Consider the following 21,861-nt stretch of genomic DNA (forward strand, 5'->3'; position numbering starts at 1 on the left):
TTGAAACTAGAAAAAAAATAAGATGGCAATTCACATGGCGCGCGCCTAGTGAAAAAGCTCCCCTCTGTTATTTATGCTTTCTGTATCCGCTTTAGTGAATATAACACGAATATTTTTTGGCAAAATAACAAAAAGTATTGTTAGACTTGGGGTCAGCAATTCCATTTACTTATTAATTTATTTAGTTAAAGAGTGAAACGCTTACGTTCGGCGTTTTTAAAAGGAGTAAAATCTTTTAGCCCATAACATTTCGATTGGCCTTAAGGGTGAAACCGATTAAGATACCGCTTTAATCAATCATTCTATTTCAATATTTTTTAATCAAATAACATTTGCACCACAATGGTGTATGCTTAGACTTTTCCAAAGTGGCTACAAAAATTAAAATTATTTATTTCAGTAGGCATTAACCACGCAATACTTGTGATACAAACGTCGGTAAAAGCTCCAATGTTGGTGTCGGCTGGAATTGTCGGCTGGAATTGAATTGCGCTCAAGTCGGGTTTAAAAAAAAAAAAGAAATAAGGATTCCTGCGGATAAATTACAATGCACGAGTACCATCGCGAGAATCATTTACTTAAGGATGTTCTTTTTAGTGCCGACACTGAAATTTCAGTCAACTGGATATAACATGTGAATTAGCGGTTGCAATCTACCAACACATTTCTCCCTCATGAGACATTATCGCATATGCTCTCAATTTCACTAGATAATATTATCTATGTTGTGAATACTGACGTATGACCTTCTATCTATACTATTTGTTTTTCCCTCTTTTTATGTTTTTTTTTTAACTTTTAACTTTGAGTGAAAAAAGTTATAAACCTATTTATTCATAACCTGAGGCGATATTTTTACAGAAAGTACCTCCGTTAAGCTAAGCCTTTCATAGCTGTCTTACTTCTAATTAATCAAAGCTTGATTTTCTCTTTTAATGAGAGAAGCCTTTTTTTGATGGTGACGCGTTGAGTGTGTGTCAGAATCTCTCTGAAAAGAAAGTAAAACAGTCTTTTCAACCTCCATTACAATAAACTTTTTTGCTTTGGTTTAACTTACTCAACTGAATATAAGGGTGATGGACCCCTTTTGAAATTCATATAACATTTCATTAAGGGCAGTCTGACATAATAAGAATATACAATCTTTTAAATTCCAAAAACACATTAAGACTTAATTAATGTTCAGACCATCTAGTTTTTCTACAGCTTGTCTGTAGTCTTCCTAGTTATACAAAAACAAGGTCTTTATTGATCACGTAGAGCAAGAGTTTATTCTCTTTTTTTCACCCTGATACGGGTGCAGTGTGGAGGCTCATATGAACTCTGATTAAACTAAATTGCTAGTTGCGTCAAATATTGGTGTACTCCGTACCTAAACATCTTGACTTGATCCATAGTTTCTTCAAATTTCCTGGATTTCTGTACTGCTACCGTAATAATCTAAAAACAGAGCACACAAGGGTAAGTTTGTTAACTTCTTTTTTAGGGCTACCTGATCAGGATTCCCCGTAGGGCTAGACCATTAATCACCGCTATCGTATGTGTCCCTGATCAGGATTCCCCATAGGGCTAGACCATTAATCACCGCTATCGTATGTGTACCTGATCAGGAATCCACATAGGGCTAGACCATTTATCACCGCTATCATATGTGTACCTGATTAGGAATCCCTGCAGGGCTAGACCATTAATCACCGCTATCGTATGTGTACCTGACCAGGAATCCCCGTAGGGCTAGACCATTAATCACCGCTATCGTATGTGTACCTGACCAGGAATACTCGTAGGGCTAGACCATTAATCACCGCTATCGTATGTGTACCTGACCAGGAATCCCTGCTAGCCGCGCTGCGTTGAAGCCGTAACTCTTAGGACAGTCGCCCCTCACGAACTTGTACAGGAAGGTGATGGTCTCTTTACTGGGGTCGCCCTCCTCGTCCTCGTTCTCTACCATGCAGGCCTGTCATCCGAAAACCACAACAAGTGAACAACAATATCCCTCCCCCTCACCATGAAGGGCTGTCATCCGAAAACCACAAGTGAACAACAATGTCCCGTGCCCCCACCCCCTCCTAACATGTAGCCCTGTCATCAGAATACCACAACAAGTGAAAAACAATGTCCCTCCCCCCCCCCACCACTATGCAGGGTTGTCATCCGAAAACCACAACAAGTGAACAACAATATCCCTCCCCCCCCTACATCAACACCAATACCATGAAGGGCTGTCATCCGAAAACCACAAGTGAACAACAATGTCCCTCCCCCCCCCCCCAACCCCTCCTAACATGCAGCCCTGTCATCAGAATACCACAACAAGTGAACAACAATATCCCTCCCCCCCCCACACCAACACCACTACCATGAAGGGCTGTCATCCGAAAACCACAAGTGAACAACAATGTCCCGTGCCCCCACCCCCCTCCTAACATGCAGCCCTGTCATCAGAATACCACAACATATGAAGAACAATGTCCATCGCCCCCCCCCCTCCCCCACCAACACCACTACCATGAAGGGCTGTCATCCGAAAACCACAAGTGAACAACAATGTCCCGTGCCCCCAACCCCTCCTAACATGCAGCCCTGACATCAGAATACCACAACATATGAAGAACAATGTCCATCGCCCCCCCCCCCCTCCCCCACCAACACCACTACCATGAAGGGCTGTCATCCGAAAACCACAAGTGAACAACAATGTCCCGTGCCCCCAACCCCTCCTAACATGCAGCCCTGACATCAGAATACCACAACATATGAAGAACAATGCCCCCCCTCCCACGCGGTCTAATATGAAGGCCTGAGTCAGATAACCACAAAACATGAAGAACAATGTCCCATGCCCCCTCCAAATATGAACGCCTGAATCAGAATACCACAACATATGAAGAATAATGTCCAGTCCCCAAACCACCACCCCTCTACCATGCTGAAATACACGAAACCAGGTAATCACAACACGTGTACAACAAATCAAGGAAAGGCAGCTTAAAATGTCCCGTCATCTCTCTAAAATACCGGGTGTCCAAGACATCCTAGGCTAAAGACTGAGGTACATAATAAGTAGGAGGGAATTTATCTACAATAAAACAGTTTATCCATTGAAAAAAACATCTACCAAGTTTGTTTGTCTAACGATGTTTCTATGAGTCAAAATTATAAGTTATAACATTTATGGGCGAGGTGTTATTACATTTATGGTTGTTATTACATTTATGTTATTTACAACAGGGAGTGGGAGTGGGGATATTTTCCCCCGGTGGTAGAGGGATATCCCCACTGCCCTAGCCGTACGTTAGGGTCGGTAGCAAATTTCACAACCATGGAGTGGTAGTGGGGATAACATTTCCCCCCCATTAGGGTGGATATTGTTGCCTTACCATATGACCTAGCCGCACATTAGGGTCAGTAGCAAATTCCTCCACCAGGGAGTGGTAGTGGGTGGAGAATAGTGTCCTGCACCGTACGTTAGCGGAGAGTTCCCTCACCACAGCACAAGCAATGGCAGTACCATCATAGGTGGCGGTGCCACGACCTGGAAAAAGACCAGGAAAAAAGGTTAAAAATACTGTGTATGAGGATGAAGCTTCGAGGTCTGTAGAAGTTTGATTAAATTTTAGCCCCCAGCTCTGTCAGCCACATTGTGATATGCTAATAAAATACCAAAAGGGAGATTCATTGCCATCGGTAACATAATTTTGGAAAGGGAGTTTTGGGTGAAACAGCTATTAATGACGGGTGGGGGGGCGATTGGGTATATATAAAAAACTACTCACCAAGCTCATCAAGCAACACAAGGGAGTCACGTGTCGAGTGACGTAGAATGGTTGCTGTCTCGCTTAGCTCGACGAAGAAGGTACTCTCGCCTGAAGTAGACAAAGGCATGAGTAGGAAAACTAAGCTGCTATGTTTGTTTTTAAATAAAGTGTAAAGAAACAGATTTCAAATGTACTTAAAGGGGTTAGTGGTTCGTCTACTCAAACTTTGAAAATGTACAGAGTGAGACTAGCTAGACTGCAAATAATGAATCACTGAAAATTAACTTGTGACACTGATTTTGCTTCTCAAAGTCAGGGGACTAGTGTGTCAGGTCAGTTATTTTGCCGGTGGCGTAAAAACCTGGCTTCTAACAAAGGGGACCTTTAATCCCTCGTCTAAGGGTAAGGGTATTAAGCTGGAGGTTGTGTCTCTCAACATGGTGTCATATCTTCAGTAAATGGCGCTTTCACGCCAATTCACACTTATGTCTGTGAAATGTGTAGTTGTGAAGTCCGTATATTTTTTACCTGCCAGTATCCTGTCATGAGCTCCAAGTCTGGTAAAAACTCGGTCTACAGGCGTCAGACGGCACAACTCGGCTGGCACATAGCATCCCTGTCAGGGGGACAAAGGGAAAAACTGGTACAAGCAACTACCCTGGGAAAGGGGGAGATTATTTCAGCCAATCAAAATATACAGAGGAAGTTGAAGCCAGTTCCATGATACAATTAAATTTCACAAACGTTTTAGCTTGAATAAGGGAGAAACACTGTAGCTATATAATTCGTATATAATATTTAAAATTTCATTCAATTTGCGGCTTTTCGTAAAAAAAAGGAACCTTAAAAGGGCTTAGTACATTTTTTTTGGGGTTTATTCCTCCAATTTTGAAATCCTCCATTTTGTTTTTTCAAAGAAGCCAAAAATACTGCATTCCTTCACTCCCAAAGGCTGATGCATTTACCCAAAACAGAATAAACGTGATAAGCCGCTCACCAGTTGCGCCATTATAGTGATGAGTCCAACCTGCCTCATCAGGGTAGACTTTCCACCCATATTGGGGCCTGTTACCAGTACGCATGTGCTGTGAGCATTCGCCGCTGACTCGGACTCGTCTGCCTTCTACAATAACCAGAGATAGTTTACTAGAAAATTAGACACAGGCTTCACTTACTCCATTCTCAGAGAGCCAGCACACGCTCCACAAAAGCCAGAAAGCGCTAGATCCTTGAGCCTGCTTTTGTACTCACGTTGCCAATGCCGATGACTGTGTCATTAGGGATGAAGTCATCTCCGGTAAATGTACGAGCGATGCAGGGATGGCGACCATCTCGGATCTCTATGAAGGGCTAGAAACAAAACAAAATCAATAGGATGAAACAAAGGCCAAGACATGAAAGAATTCAGTTTCCTGCTAGGCGACCCGGGCATACATATGCAGAAAGTCAGTGTTACCGTGTGATTTCCCTCCGGTGTCATGTCAGGCAAAATGACGTCAGGTCTACACATTGTGCCGTCACCATGGGAACTACAAAACAAAACCAAAAACTATGAAAACCTATATAAAAGCTATTGTTGTTTTAATATATTAGAAATTGCTTACAATGCACGAATCGTGTAGGGAGTCCGTAACAGCCGAGCCTATGTGTTGACTATCACAATGGGTACAAACCTGTATGTCATTAGGCTGAGTAACGCATCGAGGACAGAAAGACACTGAACTGCTTGATCCCACATGTCATAGCTGAAAATAAGCAGAAAATGTAAATTCAGTATTCCAAATATTGCCACCAGTCACGTAAGTCATGTAACACACTTGACATAACAAACTTTACACATGTCAAGCAACACACTTCGCGCTACACTCGTCATGTCACATCACACAAGCACGTCAAGTCACGCAAATCACATACATATGCATTACGCATGTCACGTGTTATACCATGTCTGACACTAAATGTAATGTAAGTCACACATAAGGCCACGCACGCGTCGCGTATGACATCCCCACCATAATATTCGTCACGCAAGTCATGCCATGCATGCAATGTAATAACGTACTGTTCGTCGAATCTGTGAAAGAGGTTTCTCATGGTGTCTTTGAGTGCTGCATCGCGACGCTCCTCTGCTTCTGTCAACTCGGCGAGTTTTTCTTCAATTTCTGTCGTCCAAAAGCGCCGAAAACCTTTCTTCTGCGACTGCAGAGTATACTCGTCAGGAGTGTTGCGGCCAAGAGCGGATTCGGGAATTTCGAGCTGGTAGCGATTCTTAGCTGAGAGGAGCATTCAGTGAGATCAACATACACTTTATCATCAGAAAAAGTAAAAGAAAATAACAATAATTAGGCGCGTGTCCTGAGTGGGGGATACGAGGGGTCCAGGCCCCACCCTATTGGATTGTGTGTTATTAACCCTATTGGATAAATTGATTTGACTAGTGATTGAGTTACGACTTTTGTGTGTTATTAACCCTATTGGATAAATTGATTTGACAAGTGATTGAGTTACGACTTTTGTGTGTTATTAACCCTATTGGATAAATTGACTTGACTAGTGATTGAGTTACGACGTTTGTGTGTTATTAACCCTATTGGATAAATTGATTTGACTAGTGATTGAGTTACAACTTTTGTGTGTTATTAACCCTATTAAAAAATTGATTTGGCTAGTGATTGAGTTAGGACTTTTGTGTGTTATTAACCCTATTGGATAAATTGATTTGACTAGTGATTGCGTTACGACTTTTGTGTGTTATTAACCCTATTGGATAAATAGATTTGACTAGTGATTGAGTTACGACTTTGGTGTGTTATTAACCCTATTGGATAAATGGATTTGACTAGTGATTGAGTTACGACTTTTGTGTGTTATTAACCCTATTGGATAAATTGACTTGACTAGTGATTGAGTTACGACTTTTGTGTGTTATTAACCCTATTGGATAAATTGATTTGACTAGTGATTGAGTTACGACTTTTGTGTGTTATTAACCCTATTGGATAAATTGACTTGACTAGTGATTGAGTTACGACTTTTGTGTGTTATTAACCCTATTGGATAAATTGATTTGACTAGTGATTGAGTTACGACTTTTGTGTGTTATTAACCCTATTGGATAAATTGATTTGACTAGTGATTGTGTGTAATTAGATAAAAAAAAGTTTGGATCTAGATAGGTCTAGTGAACTATTTTCCGAAGCTCAGGAATGCGGCTTAGAATGTGGAAAAAAATAGTTGAAAATTGATCTTCCATCCACTCCCAGGTCAGTAAATCACTGTGAGACCCAACCCTGTATTCTTATCTGGAAACGCCTCTGGTGAACAAAACATAAAGTCATAACCAACTTACCAACTTACAACTAACAACATCAAACATTTATTGCAGCAAACAGTAACGATACAACGTTAGCGGTACAAGGACGACAAAAAAAAAACTACAAAGAACAACAACAAAGGAGAAACGCAACACAACACGACGGCAAAAAAGATGAGCATCATTTACCCACATTCTACTTACCCGAGCCCCAGTAACACATTGTCTGAAACAAAGACAAAAAATATATTCAACATCTATCTAAGCCCTTTCTTGAGGTATTTTTCATTGGTCTGCTGCATAGAAGAACCTTACTTTGCACCCAAGTCGATTGCGCTGTTTGTCTAGAAATTTCATGAACCATTCCTTGCAGGAGGTGATGTCCTCTAGCGCTTGGTCGTAATCTGCCTGGACACCTGGAAGATAATCGTCATTGAGACCATTGTTATCAACACCACCATCATCATAATCATAATAATTAATAATATTGTGATAAAAAAGCATCAAATTACAGGTGCGTGTCTAGGGAAAAACGCATGGTGGGGTCAGATTTGTAAGTCACTGACCATGGGTTAACTAGCACTATCACTATCAAAACACTGCTACCATCACCATCACCAATATCATCGCCATCATAATCACCCCAATCATTCACAAATATCATCGTTATCATCGCCTCCTTCACGAATACCATCAGATCATCATGGTCAACATGTTCACCATCTACACCATTATCGTTATCGCAAGCGCCATCAAGATCAAAATCACTGGTGCTGTTGTCCCCTCCCCTCATAATCAGACAAAGATCACCATCAACACTACCACTGTTATCATTATTGCAAAGGAGACTACGGTTATTGCTACCTATTACTATTTCATTTATCACCATTGTTGATCACAATAATTGGCAATCTTCCATGAAACTGTAAAGTGAACTGTACCAGGTTTCGGGAGGATGATGCCATCTTTCTTTGCTTTTTCGTGATCAAATGCACCCTGTGAAAACATGCAGTTGTCAGGGCAAGTGATAAAGCTTAAGCGCACCAGTATTGTTATAGGTTTACACCACTGGTTTTCTGTGGGCAGTGGTAAAAAAGGCATGTGAAGCACATATTAACATCGAAAGATCAAATGTGCTTCACCTGTAACTTTACTCGTTAGTATAGATACAGACATTCACATTCACAAGAGCGAGTTGGTATGTAACCACTGTCAACGAGGAAAGTAAAGCCTTTCAAACAATATTGAGATTACATACAACTGGAGAGTCATTTTAAAGTTCTAATTCGCCTTACCCACATCTTCCCACAACTCTTTGCGAAGCGCGCGGGAAAACAAAGATAAAAAACAAGCTTGCCATCTTGCTTACATTTTTTACCCCTGGCCCCGGTCTCACGCGCACGTCGCAATGAGAAGATGGGAAGATGCGGGAAGGTGAATGTCCACAAACCTGAAAAGTTTTTAGTTCACTTTCCATGTGTGGAAAGCGACCGTTTGACGACTTGTCGCCTTGTGCATCTTGGGTAATGATCTGTTTTAACAGCTTCGACCTGAAAAACATTCATCAAGGGATCAAACACGAATGCTAAAACAAGATTAGACAAAACAGTTACCTCTTGAAGCTGTAGGCGAAAACAAGGAAAAACAAAAAAGTTAAAGGACAGTTGATCAGTTTCCCTCATGTTATTCCGAAAATTGTGGAATTACAAAACACACACACACGCGCCCCTATAGAGGGAATTTTCTCAGAGTTCCTCGCCTAACACTACAAAACTTCCACACCCTAGATTAGGTACAGTGCTGCATGAACATAACCATCAACATTTCTACTCATGTCAACAGTAAAACGTATGAGAAATATCTTATGTTAAATGCAATCTTTAGCCCATTGACTCCTGGCTATTTTTGAGCTGAATTTACAAAAAACAGACTGAAAACAGATACCTCCCCCCCTATTCTGAGTTTTATACAGCCTGTCAAAGTCAAACACAGCTGCACCTAGTCAGCGGTATCCAAGCTTTCCAACAGTGCTTTGTGGTCCCCACTTTTAATCCCTCGTCGTTGTGCTGAAGCCAGCACAAGTTGATGGTTGCTTGTATTTTTCATCAAAAATACAGCTATGAGCATATTAGGAGTGTCTCAGGACATCATGAAGTCTGTTGGGGCATTATTGAGTGCTTTGCATATGGATATTTGCAAGCAAAGGTGGATTCATGATGATTTTTTCTTGTTTGGCTTTGCCTGGATGAGAAAACAATTTTCTAATGAATCACCACAGCTCTCCTAAATGCTTTCTTTTCTGAAACCAAATTGATTGCAAAATTGTTTACACTGCTATTCTGGGTCTGTATGACCTGGAATTGATTTGTTTGGCTTCGGGGTGAAAAGACTTATAAAAAAACATCTGACTTTGGGGAGAAGAGTGTTGACTGGCCCTCCCCTCGTGAATTTTTCCCTGGATCTCCCAGAATGCTTTGCAAGCCTTCAAGGAGTGGACATTGTGTTTTGAGGCCATGAAAATGAACCTGGAGGATAAGAATAAAGGTATCTATTTGTGTCTTGAGCTGTGTTTGCTAATCTCTCTCTACAACCGACAAAAGAATCTATTAGAATCCGTGCTATTTAACAGCCTATCCGCTCTAAATTATCTCTCTAAAAATCAGCCACATCCTCAAGAAACCTCCAATAGACACACTGTTTTACAATTTTTCGCGTTTTCATCGGAGATTGTTACGTAATCGACTGGGAGTAAAATGGTGACAATGCCGCTTTAACCTAAATACTCACTTGAACTCAGACACATGGTCCTTGAACAGCTTGACAATGCGCACAGTACTCTTCAACCCCTCAAGTACAGAAAGGAAGTCAGCGATCTTGCGCTTACTGTAAGTCTCCTCGTTGTAAAGAATGGCTCTTCCATCAGGATGGTCTGTCGCTTTTCTCACAGACCCAAGGCTATGTATCCTTGTAGAAATGAAATTAAATATACGTTATTTAGGAGCTGGGAGATCCATAACGCGTAATAATGTCACTAAGGTCTTGAAAATACTGACCAAGGTTAAAGGTCCATATTTTGATAGCCCCTCTTTAGATGGTAAAGAATCAAAGCCATAACCCCTCAATATCTTCCCTCCCCTCAATGGCATTTAACCCTTTTCAGACAGAGGGGGGGGGGGGGGGGGGGCAAAGACCCCCCTCCAGGAAAATTGCTAAACTTCTGAACCATAGCAGCTAAGAGACTAAAACTTGGTGAATTTTCCTAAAATCTATCTGCGGACGTTTTGATGCCATTGACATGTCGAGAAGATGCTCCATGTTACATGGCAACCCTTTTTTTCACACATAAGTTTCCCCAAAACTAAAAAGTAGTGAATTTTTTTTATATTTTAGTCCTGTTTCCCAGATTTAAATGCTTGTTTTGACTTTATAAGTTTGTTTGACAAGTTTTACAACAGCGCTAGAATTTGTTTACCTCGGATATTTGCGGCAAAAATGAGCCGCAATGACTCGAGACTCACTTTCTAAGCAATCTTTCCAAGTCTGGAAGAGTTTTCAGAATTTCCTTGACATCACAAACAACAGCAGGCACTGTCATCAAGTCCTCGATTGCATCTAGTCTGTGTTAAAAACAAGGAAGTAGTAAACAGGTATAGAAAATATATATATTTCAATTGCTAGAAAATAGAGTTAAGTCATAGTATCTATCATAGCATGCAGCATTCGGTTTTACACTGGTTTTACACTTACCACTAGGCATTCATACCTCAAATGCTGCCAAGTAAATGCTGTCAAACACCACTTACTTGCCTTGTTCTCAAAGACAGGCTCTAATTGATTCTTCTTAATTTGTCATTTCTGTTCAAACTCGAATAAATTAGAAAACAGTAAAAAAAAAATCAAACCCGAAATGTTTTACTCGGGAAGTTTTACTTTCTGATATGGTCAGCATCGGGTATTTCGTCCATCCTTACCATCTTTTTGCTATCCTATCCCAAGAAGGCTAATGTGCAGAAGGGTACCAGTTAGAATAAGCTCATACATACCTATCGTTAATGGCCATTGGATTACACAAAGGAGCACATAACCACTGTTTGAAGAGCCGTTTTCCTGGAAAGAAATTAGAACATATTCAATCTTGTGACAAAAAAAAACCACACAGAAAATGCTGTACTGTGTTATTAGGGCCCGGGCGATGAACAATGGATAGGACAGTGTAACGGAAACAACTGCGTTACTGCTTCATGTTCCATGCTCATTTTAAAGTAGTGCTAAAATCGCCGAAACACACAGTAACTACCGTGCTAGGATTTGGTAGTAGACGGCTGAAACGTATTAGACAGATGGTATTTTCATTCATTTTTCATTTCATTTTCATTTGAATTTGGTTCTTTATCCATTGCAAACTTTTTCTGAATTTGTTGTGTGTCACGGTTGCTATTAACGTAAGTAAGTCCCTATTAGCGCAATATGGACCTGGTAATAAGGACATGGTAAACAAACTAACCAAAAGGTGTGCTGCAGTGGTCAAGTTGCTCGAGAAGAGTTCCTTGAAGAGAACCATCAGGACCACATGGCACTACGTCCAGATTTGTCAAAGTGACGTCATCAAGGATCTGGAAATGTCAAGAAATAGTGGCTGTTAGGCACCTTAGGCAGCTGTTATATAACTATGTCTTACTACACAGACAAACAGACAGGTAAAACAGACTACACACACAAAACATAATTTATTTGTGGACAGAAGAAAACTGCAGAATCTGGGGGAAAGCCCTCATAGAAAAGGTGAGAACCAACAAACTCAATTCAGACAGAGCCGACAATCAAACCTGGAAGGCGGTGGCGAGAGGTAGCAACTAAAACAAAGATTTGCCAAATGCATCAACTAGGCTTCCCAGTGACATTTAAGACCTCCTCAACAGTCGGTTATCATAAAACGTTTTCCAAGAACATCCACGCCTTACCAAGTGCTGGCGCCCCTGTGTGAATGACAAAGTGCTGCTCCGAGGTGCATCTAGACAGTCAAGTGGCTTGTATTCCTGGAAGATAAATTCAAGTAAAATAAAGGAATCAATAAAAATGATTGGTCTGTTCCCTAAAAGAGACATGGTTCCTGGAAGATGAATTCAAGTAAAATAAAGGAACCAATAAAAATGATTGGTCTGTTCCCTAAAAGAGACATGGTTCCTGGAAGATAAATTCAAGTAAAATAAAGGAATCAATAAAAAGGATTGGTCTGTTCCCTAAAAGAGACATGGTTCCTGGAAGATAAATTTAAGTAAAATAAAGGGATCAATAAAAATGATTGGTCTGTTCCCTAAAAGAGACATGGTTCCTGGAAGATAAATTCAAGTAAAATAAAGGAATCAATAAAAAGGATTGGTCTGTTCCCTAAAAGAGACATGGTTCCTAGAAGATAAATTCAAGTAAAATAAAGGAATCAATAAAAAGGATTGGTCTGTTCCCTAAAAGAGACATGGTTCCTGGAAGATAAATTCAAGTAAAATAAAGGAATCAATAATAAGGATTGGTCTGTTCCCTAAAAGAGACATGGTTCTTCAAAAATAAAAAAGATAAAAATTAATACTGCCTAAAAATTGAATCTGCTTGATTAACTGTGACTTGTAAGTATCACATATATAATTTTAAGAGCTCATACCTCGAATTTACCCATTGAAAGCAACTCTTCTTCTATGAGGCATTTCTTAAGATACCTAGTGAATCAACAATACTTATGTCAGATATGATATTAGATAAATTAAATCCATGATCTCACCCTGGATTGAGAACATATGTCATTAAAGGCCTAACTCATGCCCCACACCTGTTGTGCTAAACCTATTTCATTGGATTGAGCACATGAACAGTTCAATGTCAGCACTGCAGAGTACTGTTTGGCACTGCTCTTAGCACGGCACTGGCTCAAACGTTCAGCTTTTGATGCCAAACAAATACCAAATCTATTATGATTTTAAAGTGCATCATCAAGTCAATTTGACTGCTTTCAATGTATTGGGCATGATTTATTTAGTGGTCCATCTAAAGCAACGTTGAGCCCAGTGTTTTTGTGTCAATACAAATAGATTCAGCATGGTACAGTAGGAGTAGGACATATCAGGCCTAAGCTATCACGGTTGTAATAAGTTAAGCGCTGCTACTCCTTAATGTAAGTGAGCATTACTAACCATGCGACAGCTCCTAATGCACTCAGAGCAAGCTCATGTCCATCTGTTGGGGTGAGCCCAAGAGGGTCTGAGGATGAAAGGTACTGTTTATTTCGCTCTATCTGGTGAAGCTTGGAGCAACTCAATGCCAGATGGCATCAAATAAGCAAGCCCTTTTAGACACTAATACCATCATCATTACCACCATTATCTTGATCGAAATCACTATCATTTTCAGCATCCCTATCATGATTGTCATCAGTACCACCATCATCCTTTTATCATTACCATACTTGTCATCACCATCCTTACCGACATCATTATTATCAACATTATCACAATTGTTATTATCTTTACCGCCACTAAGAAACTTTGTTATCATCACCCATTAAACATACCTCCATCTGTCATCATTATTATCAACATTATCACAATTGTTATTATCTTTACCGCCACTAAGAAACTTTGTTATCATCACCCATTACACATACCTCCATCTGTCATCATTTTTAGCATCGCTGGCCAGTTCTGAAATAAAAATAAGACAGGGTGAATGTTTACAAATTTTTATTGCAACCATTCAACACATTTTAAAATCAAATCAAGGAATAATAAAGAATGCTCACAACGGATTCATCGGCGCCATCCTTATCATTCTTGAAATAGTTTCCTTCAGCAAGGAATTTCAAAGTCTTGCTCGCATCCCAAAATTCGCTACCTGTAGATACACAGGTCAGTAAGAAGGACATGGAAATAATAAATTAAGGTTAATAACTTTCAAATATAGAGGTGCATGGTCAAAAATGATTTTGGGACATTGCTCCGCCTCTCTGAATAAATTTGCTTTTCCCTGCATGCTGAGACTGCATGATTGCGCCACAGACAACTCATAACCAAAAAGCCATTGTCATAATTTTTATCAGCAAGAATACCTATAAAAACACTGTACAGCACCATTTTCTTGAGTATGAACAAATTTTCCCACCTGGTGCAAGATGCTCTGTAAGGGACGACATCAACTCATGACTTAAAATGTGCTGGGTCTTGGAAGTGTAACTACCGCGGCATGTTAAAACCTGACAAGGAAAACACAATGACACATACAAAAAACTTAAAGTAAGGCAGAAAAATAGGGGTATTAAAGATGATCGCCCCAAGGTATAGTCCCCCCGATCACACTGAGAACGATCACCCCAAGGTACTGTCACCCAGATCACACTGAGAACGATCGCCCCACTCAGACGGAGCCATGTGCTCGGCATGTTTCTGATAATACCACAAGTGTAGAGATGGTAGAGACCATAACATAGTCGAGACCAGTGTTTCCAAGGGTGCTTTTGGAAGTCGATATTTATTTTAGTTAATGATCAAAACGGACTTTTTACGGCGTTCAAACGACTTCTAAGCAGTCTTTATGAAGAAATAACTTTGTAGCTAGAAACAAAGAAAGGAATAAAACCCCAAGGCCATGGAGACAAAAATAAAAACAGCTTTTACTGATCAAGTCTTGTGTGTGTGTGGCCACATTCTCATTCAAACTTGCACTTCATGCAATAAGTCTTGTAATGTAGTTTGAATTTTGCATAAAAATGAAAGCGAAACATGATGGAAAATACCTTTGAAGGTACAAACCTGCACAGGGGGGTGGTGAGCAATGAGAGTGCGAAGACGTGATGCCTGTCTGTCATCCTTGAATTGACCAATCTAAATGAATAAATAGAAGAAAATCTAGTCATTCAGGTTACCCACCAGTTTCGTCCACAACCACAATCACAGAGTCGATTTGTCTTGTTCACATATAAATAAATAAATAAATAAAAATAGAAGAAAATCTAGTCATTCAGGTTACCCACCAGTGTCATCCACAACCACAATCACAGAGTCGATTTGTCTTGTTAACATATAAGGCAGTCGTGTACAGCAGGATAATACAAAACTTAAGAACCCACAACACACATAGAATGCCGAAAACGTACTGTAGGCTATGTGCACCTGTAGGTGGGTGCAGTAAATAACAATCAGTCTAGTCTAAGCAAGCCATATCAAATGAGATGCTAGATGCAGGATGCTAGATAAGGCTAAGAAAGCGAACTGGGCTTTTTTGCCGAATAAAAAAGTCCAATGCCTACAGATAGGCTATTGTTTTAAAGAATTTTTCTACTCTATGTATGAAAAAAATATTGAAAAAAAAAATAGTTTATGATTTTCTCATTTAACAACCAGTCATTAGATCTTCAACCTACAGCCCGGATGGTTAGAAAACTTACATGAAACTTGCCAATAGAAGTATCCAGAAAGCACACACCATACATGCTTTCACCGCCGCAATCACTCAGTTCCTAGGTAAAAAATTCAAAAAAACCTAAGAACATGAAAAAAAATCCAAACCTATACCCAATCAAACTCGTTAGTTTGGTTTTTGCATGAACCATCATGATAACTGCTTAGTACCTTTTCTGCAACAGCCAGTAAATATGCAGCCTCTGACTCTGTACAGTCACCATCACGAAAGCTATACATTTTAGTTCCTGCAGGAGAAAAACCACAACAAACTTACACAATGTGTACCTACATACATTGATTCCACAAAGATGCAAATGATTTTATTTTTTTAGAGAAATCCCCCACATACAGTACAAGATGATGATGGTACTGTACATACCATAGCTAATAACAAGGTTGACACGAAACGCAAGGAGAATTAATTGCAGGCTGAATTAGAACATGAAACACTTGGTCAAAGACCAATGAGCAGTTCTAGAGTGCTAGATTTGTTGGCAGAATACAGTTTGAACATTCTAAGGCCTAGTAGTCTAGACACCACACTTTTCATTTGCCTTTTACAGTATAATAAAAGACCTTCAATTTGAAACAGCACATGAAAAAAGGGCATCAAATAAGCCCTTAGTCACCTAACACTATATATACAGTACCAGGTGTTTCTATAAGCAGATTGGCACATTGTAATATCTCTAATTTTTTTTCCTGACATACAGGAGACTACAGTATGTAAGTGATCCATCACTCACCTTTTGTTGTAACTGCGCAAATCTCTCTTTTCACCACTTGGTCAAACTTAGAGTTTGTTCTATCTAAACAATAAAGATAAGGATGATTAGAATAAAAGTACAGTTCGTCAGGCTTCATGAGAGCTTAGTAGTTTTACTTTATCATTTGAGGAGTATGCATCTGTAAGTATAGGGGTTTGCAAACATTTTTATGAGAGAACAGAGTATTGGTTTTGCATCAATGACAGGAACCAATAATTTGGTTTGGAGGCACACCCATAACAGAATCTTCAAACCATATTTCAGAGTACAGAGAATGAAGAGCCCCCAGATTTATTGATAAAAATCAATATTTTTGGCTTCCTCCATATTTTAATCTTATGACAGAAGGACATGTTGTACATCTAAGGGAAAACATTGAAGTGACAACTTACTCTTTTTGCATCGCTCTTTCATCATTTCAGGTGTCTCAGTCTGCTCTACTCTGGCAATCCTAAAGAACATAATGGAAAAATAAGAAGCTTATTTGTGGCAAGAGAATGTTTCTTTGGCATGATAATACTTACTTATATCCTTTCTGGATAAGAGTGTCTGAGTAGCGTCCAAATGCAATCTCTGGAAATCCAGCATGTGCAAAGTTACCCTGAAAAATAATCCAAGTACAGATATACATAACAAACAGACAGCCCTAGAAAGTGGCAGTACAGGGGCATGGTATCATCTTCAACATGTTTAATATAAGAAAAACTTGGCAGTCATGGAGTGAGAGGGGGAGGGGAGGGTGAGGAGCATCCACTACGCCCCAGCCTTACTGCTACTGACTGACAGTTGGCGGAATAGAGATTTATTTTCAAACTGAAAAAATTTAAAAAGGAATACGAACTATTAGAAATAAATCTCTGCCCACCAAATTACCCAAACAAACCTGTGTAAGATTACAAAAACTAAAAGTTTCCCATTTCCAGGGCCCTGGTCATACATACAGCCACACACAATTTTGCCAACATATCAAATTATAAGTAACATTTGTATGCATCCGAAGACCAATAATGGACCTATGGAATGACTTGCTGGTAAGCTAACCTTCATGTAGATCAAGTTGAGCTCCTTCACCCCTGTTGTGGCATCCATATGGTATAACTCGTAGAACTTGCCAACCTGAGGAAACCCACAAGGGGCGGAGGCAAACAAAAGGTGAGGTCAAAAGGGGCAGGGAAAGGCTCATTCTTATAAACAGACTGCCATTAAAATCTGAACAAAATCTGGTTTTCATTATTGTTGAAGACAGGGTCAAACCAATCTTGTCACATGAGCATGGTTGGGGTCAAGACCCCTCGGACCCTCCCTCTGGACACATGCCTGGTTGTAGATATAATGGTCACAGCAACAAGGATAGTGACAGTAAAGACAAAAACAATGGAAAACTTCATATATATGGAAATGCATTGTTTGAATACATTTCAGCTGTTTTTCACCAAACAATGACCAAAAATACTGTTCTGAGTTTCTTTTTCTATGTATCAAGGATATGAATGTTTTGCACTGTTAATCCAACTATGTTGCTAAAGTAGTAAAAATGTTCCAGGCTTCCTTTTGTCTCTTTGAAGCATAGGATTTCTATTAGTTATCTTGACCTATTTACAATCGATTGCTTAGTGTCAAAGATTTATTTAGTAATGTCTTCCGTAAAAAAGGGGCTGTTTTCACAAAATAAAATGAAAAAATTGTTATACACAGGGAATATGATTATATGTACCTTAAAGAACAAGACCGTGTCGAAGTGTTCACTTTTTAGTTGCCACCACTGTCTCATTGCCTGCAAGAAATATCAAGAATGTTGTGTTGAAGGATAACAAACTAAGGATACTGCAATTAGGAACGAGTTTTATGTTAATAAATTTTTATTCAAATGAAACAACTCACTGGAGTGACATCTTTTGAGGTAAGATAGGATTGAGGTACCTATAAACAGCAACAAAAAATACTTTATATGAATTTGCTTGGACAGTATTTTTGCCAACATACATGTATATACAGCACACAATAATAAACCATGTACTCCAGCATGGGTGTTTTAATCTTCGACACCAACAACAAGATGTATTTTTCCATGAGTATAATTAACTTACCAAAAGTGTTTTGGGATCATAGTCTGGGTGTAACATTGGCCTTCCATGTTTGTCTCTAAATTTCACATAAAAGTTATCAAAAGAAAAAAAAACAGGATTGGCTTTGACATTGCACACTAAAATACTGTACATGTAACTGAGGCCAGCTTGACAGTGCAAACAGTGCCAACGCCAGCAAGCATTGTTGGCATCGCTGTTCTTCACAAACATTAAGGAAATGTTGAAAAACTTTACTTCACAGCACCCCTGACATGGTGTGTAATCAGTGCAAATATTTTTCAGGTTTTTTTCATATTTTTACATCACCAACAATGCTGGTGCTTCCTGCAGAGGCATTGAAATTAGAACTTCCTTAAAGAGTAACTACATCATAAGGAAGAGTGTTTCATTCCATACTTCCGTTTCCCTTCCTTGAGCCAATCCAATTTCTCATGGAGGTAGACCCCAGTGTTTCCATTCTCATCAGGTTCAGTCACCGGAGCAGGAGATGATGTCATCTGAAAGCGAGCCAATGAGGTTGCGGCTTTGCTTGCAGAGTTGGTGATCTTGGTAGCAAGTGAGGATGATAGTTTGGCAGGCTTTGGTGTGTTGCTTGTAGGATTTGAGGTCATGTTTGGTGCTAGCTTGCCCTTCTTTGAACTTGGCGTTGAGGTTGAGCCACGCTTTCTCTTCTTGGTGTTTTTAGTCTCCTGTCCAAGGTCAAAGTACACTCTTAACACTCTTTATCCTTAGGTATTTTATATTTTCTGCATAGCAATATACTGTACTTCTTCTTTTTTAACATACCTCACACTCCTCTGTAAATTTTTTGTAACCACTTTTGTTAATAGTGTAAAAATGCACCCCTTCTACAAGCTTCTGTCAATTTCCTTTCAAGCAATCCTAATGAAACAACAATACCCAACGAGAAGACAAAGGATTTACAGTCCTTAATGTAACAGTTAGACAGCCAGGCTATTTTCCTTTTAAAATAATTCCCCATGCTGATGGCCTTGCCCTTTAGGAGCCAACACCACTGACGTCTGTCGACATCTGTCGGCATCCGAGCAGTCATTTCTACTACCTCTCATTAGCTCCACCCTTTCCCCTTCTATTCCATCTTAAGAATACTACCTCAAATCTGCAGCTCTATTAACCAATCTCATTCATTGTTCTGTATAAAAAATAAAGTCTCAAACCCACATTGCTTTCCACCCCCTCCCCCTCTTTTTTGAAACTCTGGATCCGACCCTGTCCCCCTCTATAAGCCCCGCCCTTTACCTCTTCTTCTTCGTCTTCTTCACTGTTATTATCAGAAGAGGGCTCTTCCTCCTCCGCACCACTGCTAACACTGTCATCAGACTCTTCACTCTCAGGCTTAAAGTCGTCTGATCCATCAGAGTCTGACTCAATCATCACTCTTTTTCTCTTCTTCATTCCTCCAACAGCTGCTTTACGTCTGGGCCTCTTGTTTTTTTGCTTTGTGACAGATCAACATAAAACAACCATCCAGCTTCAACTTATTTCATGGCAATGGCAAGTGTCATATAGGATATTCATATACACCAAAAACAAAGCTGGTTTTGATACAAGGCTTTTGAGGCAATAGGCGACTTGCATTAACTGATTATGTGAGTTTTTAGGTGGCAAATTCAAGCCAAAATGAACCCAGAAACGAATGTGACTCTCATGCCAGAGAATAAAAACAACAAAAATACTGTAAGCTCTTTATGACAAAGAAATTTTCTAGTTAATACATAAAGGTGCTTAATAAGTTTCTTTTGTTAATAAGCTTTATGTTGTTGTCATTTTGCCACTAAAAGCCTGCTCGCAAGTTTGACACCCAAAAAGTCATGTGATCTGCTAATGCAAGCCCCCTACAGTACTGTGACTCTAGTAATTACTTGATACTATGTTAGAAGCTGTCTAACAGTAATTCTGATGATGCAGTTTATTTACCATGGCAGTATTAACTTCATCATCAGTACTGCCATCACCAGAATCGTTCTCTTGAGAAGCACTCCCATTCCTTTCCATCTCAGCCTCACTCTCCTCATCTGATGGTATGCAGCATATAAGCCCCTCCCTCTCTGTTGACGATAGAGCTAACGCCTTCTCAGCTTGCTCCACAGCTGCCCTGATAGCCAGGCTGTGACCCCCCTTATTCTCCCCCTTGACAAAGGGTTGTATAAGACTGTGGAAGAAAACATAATGAGCCTCTGTATTCAGTCATAACTATGGATACAGGGAAAAGTCAAAAAGGACATGATAACAATAAGTAAATACTATTCATGTCATTTTGAAGCAAAACCTGTAAGTCCCCCTTCTAAAAAATGCACCCCTCCTATCTCATGTCTAAAACATTAAACGATTACCGCCTTCAGATAAAGTTTCTTTTCTTCTACTTTTTATTTCCAAATCCAGCCACCCCTCTGTAGAGGATTGATTACTTTAGCCAGCCTCGCATATGAATATAAGATAGCCTAATATAGGGTGATTAGGGCCATAAAACCAACTCATTTCCAATCTTGAACAATTAGCTATCAGCCCTACATATCAGCCCTACATAACGTTTCATACATTTAGTTATAAATGAAGACACTGCACACTTAGTTGTATGATGCAAAAAAAGGCATATGGTGCATAGGAGAAACTGCAAAATACCACATGTTTATACCAAAGAATAGAAAGAAGAGCCTGAAAATAGAAAGAACAGCCTGAAAGGATAAAGAATCTACAGTAACAAAAATGTTGGTATTCTGAAACAAGAGTCCAAATTCATTAATTAAAACACCCCGCCTCCCCCTCCCCAACGACCATCTACTTGGGCTTCCTGTGTTGAGAATAAAAGATAACATGGATGGAATTTATTACGAATTTATTATCAATTTTATTACTTCCTATAACTCACGTCTTTTTAACCCATCCTCTACTCGGAGGCTCCCCAAAGAACTGCACATGGTACTCATTACTCCTGGCGTGAATATTCAGCTTAGGATGATTGCAAACAATCGCAGGCCATATTGGATGTCCTTCCATCTTAGCCCAAACAACATCACATATCTTTTGTACAAATACATGGCTGTCGTTTGCCTTGGTTGAGGTTTTAACCTCTTTCTTTGTCTCCGGCGTCTTTGCTTTCCCCTTTGGCGATGTTTTGTCGTTTGTTTCGGGGCGATCCCCAGCATTTGGAGACTTGTTTGCGGGAACTTTCGTGAAATAAGAGAAAAGCGTCGCCATTTTCACGCGCTTGGTTTCCCGCGAAATTACGAAACCGTGCATTTGCGCATGGGTTCCTGTACTGTACGCTGACCATCAAAAAACCTTTTTTTAGTTTTTTAGCATATTGATTCTTAATTTGTAAAAAAAAAAAATACCTTATTTTCATTTCTAACCTCAAAGTCGATTAAAAGAAACCAACAAAGGAAAGAATGCCCTTAATTGAAAAAGAGACGATGTAAATGAGACAGTTAAGTGAAGGAATATCGATGACAGTTTTGAATTACTCCT

The 21,861-nt window shown here is 39.6% G+C and overlaps 1 protein-coding gene across 1 annotated transcript; it reads right to left on the bottom strand.

Moving 5' to 3' along the window:
• Nucleotides 1-300: 300 nt before the first annotated feature.
• LOC5518402 (DNA mismatch repair protein Msh6-like) lies at nt 301-21,627 on the bottom strand. The gene is made up of 39 exons (XM_048734363.1): nt 21,263-21,627; nt 20,311-20,545; nt 19,633-19,830; nt 18,769-19,061; nt 18,373-18,427; nt 18,167-18,205; nt 18,000-18,059; nt 17,327-17,401; nt 16,810-16,886; nt 16,678-16,736; nt 16,265-16,327; nt 15,687-15,763; nt 15,503-15,574; nt 14,868-14,939; nt 14,221-14,311; nt 13,862-13,953; nt 13,727-13,763; nt 13,257-13,323; nt 12,731-12,785; nt 12,036-12,110; nt 11,579-11,687; nt 11,118-11,181; nt 10,593-10,691; nt 9,862-10,038; nt 8,525-8,624; nt 8,016-8,070; nt 7,390-7,490; nt 7,279-7,300; nt 5,824-6,034; nt 5,435-5,506; nt 5,218-5,290; nt 5,013-5,111; nt 4,759-4,884; nt 4,290-4,377; nt 3,780-3,869; nt 3,384-3,538; nt 1,823-1,960; nt 1,373-1,440; nt 301-988 (listed from the first exon to the last, which is right to left on the bottom strand). Exons 1-39 carry the CDS (start codon nt 21,589-21,591, stop codon nt 913-915), a joined length of 4,044 nt encoding a protein of 1,347 aa, XP_048590320.1. The 5' UTR covers nt 21,592-21,627; the 3' UTR covers nt 301-912.
• Between the last annotated feature and the right edge of the window lie 234 nt (nt 21,628-21,861).

The sequence above is a fragment of the Nematostella vectensis genome, chromosome 11 (genome assembly GCF_932526225.1).
Source record: "Nematostella vectensis chromosome 11, jaNemVect1.1, whole genome shotgun sequence".
Taxonomy (NCBI): Eukaryota; Metazoa; Cnidaria; class Anthozoa; order Actiniaria; family Edwardsiidae; genus Nematostella; species Nematostella vectensis.

Excerpts from the sequence above, each read along its gene's own strand:
- LOC5518402 (XM_048734363.1), bottom strand. The coding sequence starts at position 21,591 with ATGGCGACGCTTTTCTCTTATTTCACGAAAGTTCCCGCAAACAAGTCT. Across the intron at positions 13,764-13,861 it reads ATGGCGCCGATGAATCCGTT|AACTGGCCAGCGATGCTAAA; the intron begins GTGAGCATTCTT and ends TTTTTATTTCAG. Across the intron at positions 6,035-7,278 it reads AATGTGTTACTGGGGCTCGG|CTAAGAATCGCTACCAGCTC; the intron begins GTAAGTAGAATG and ends TGCTCCTCTCAG.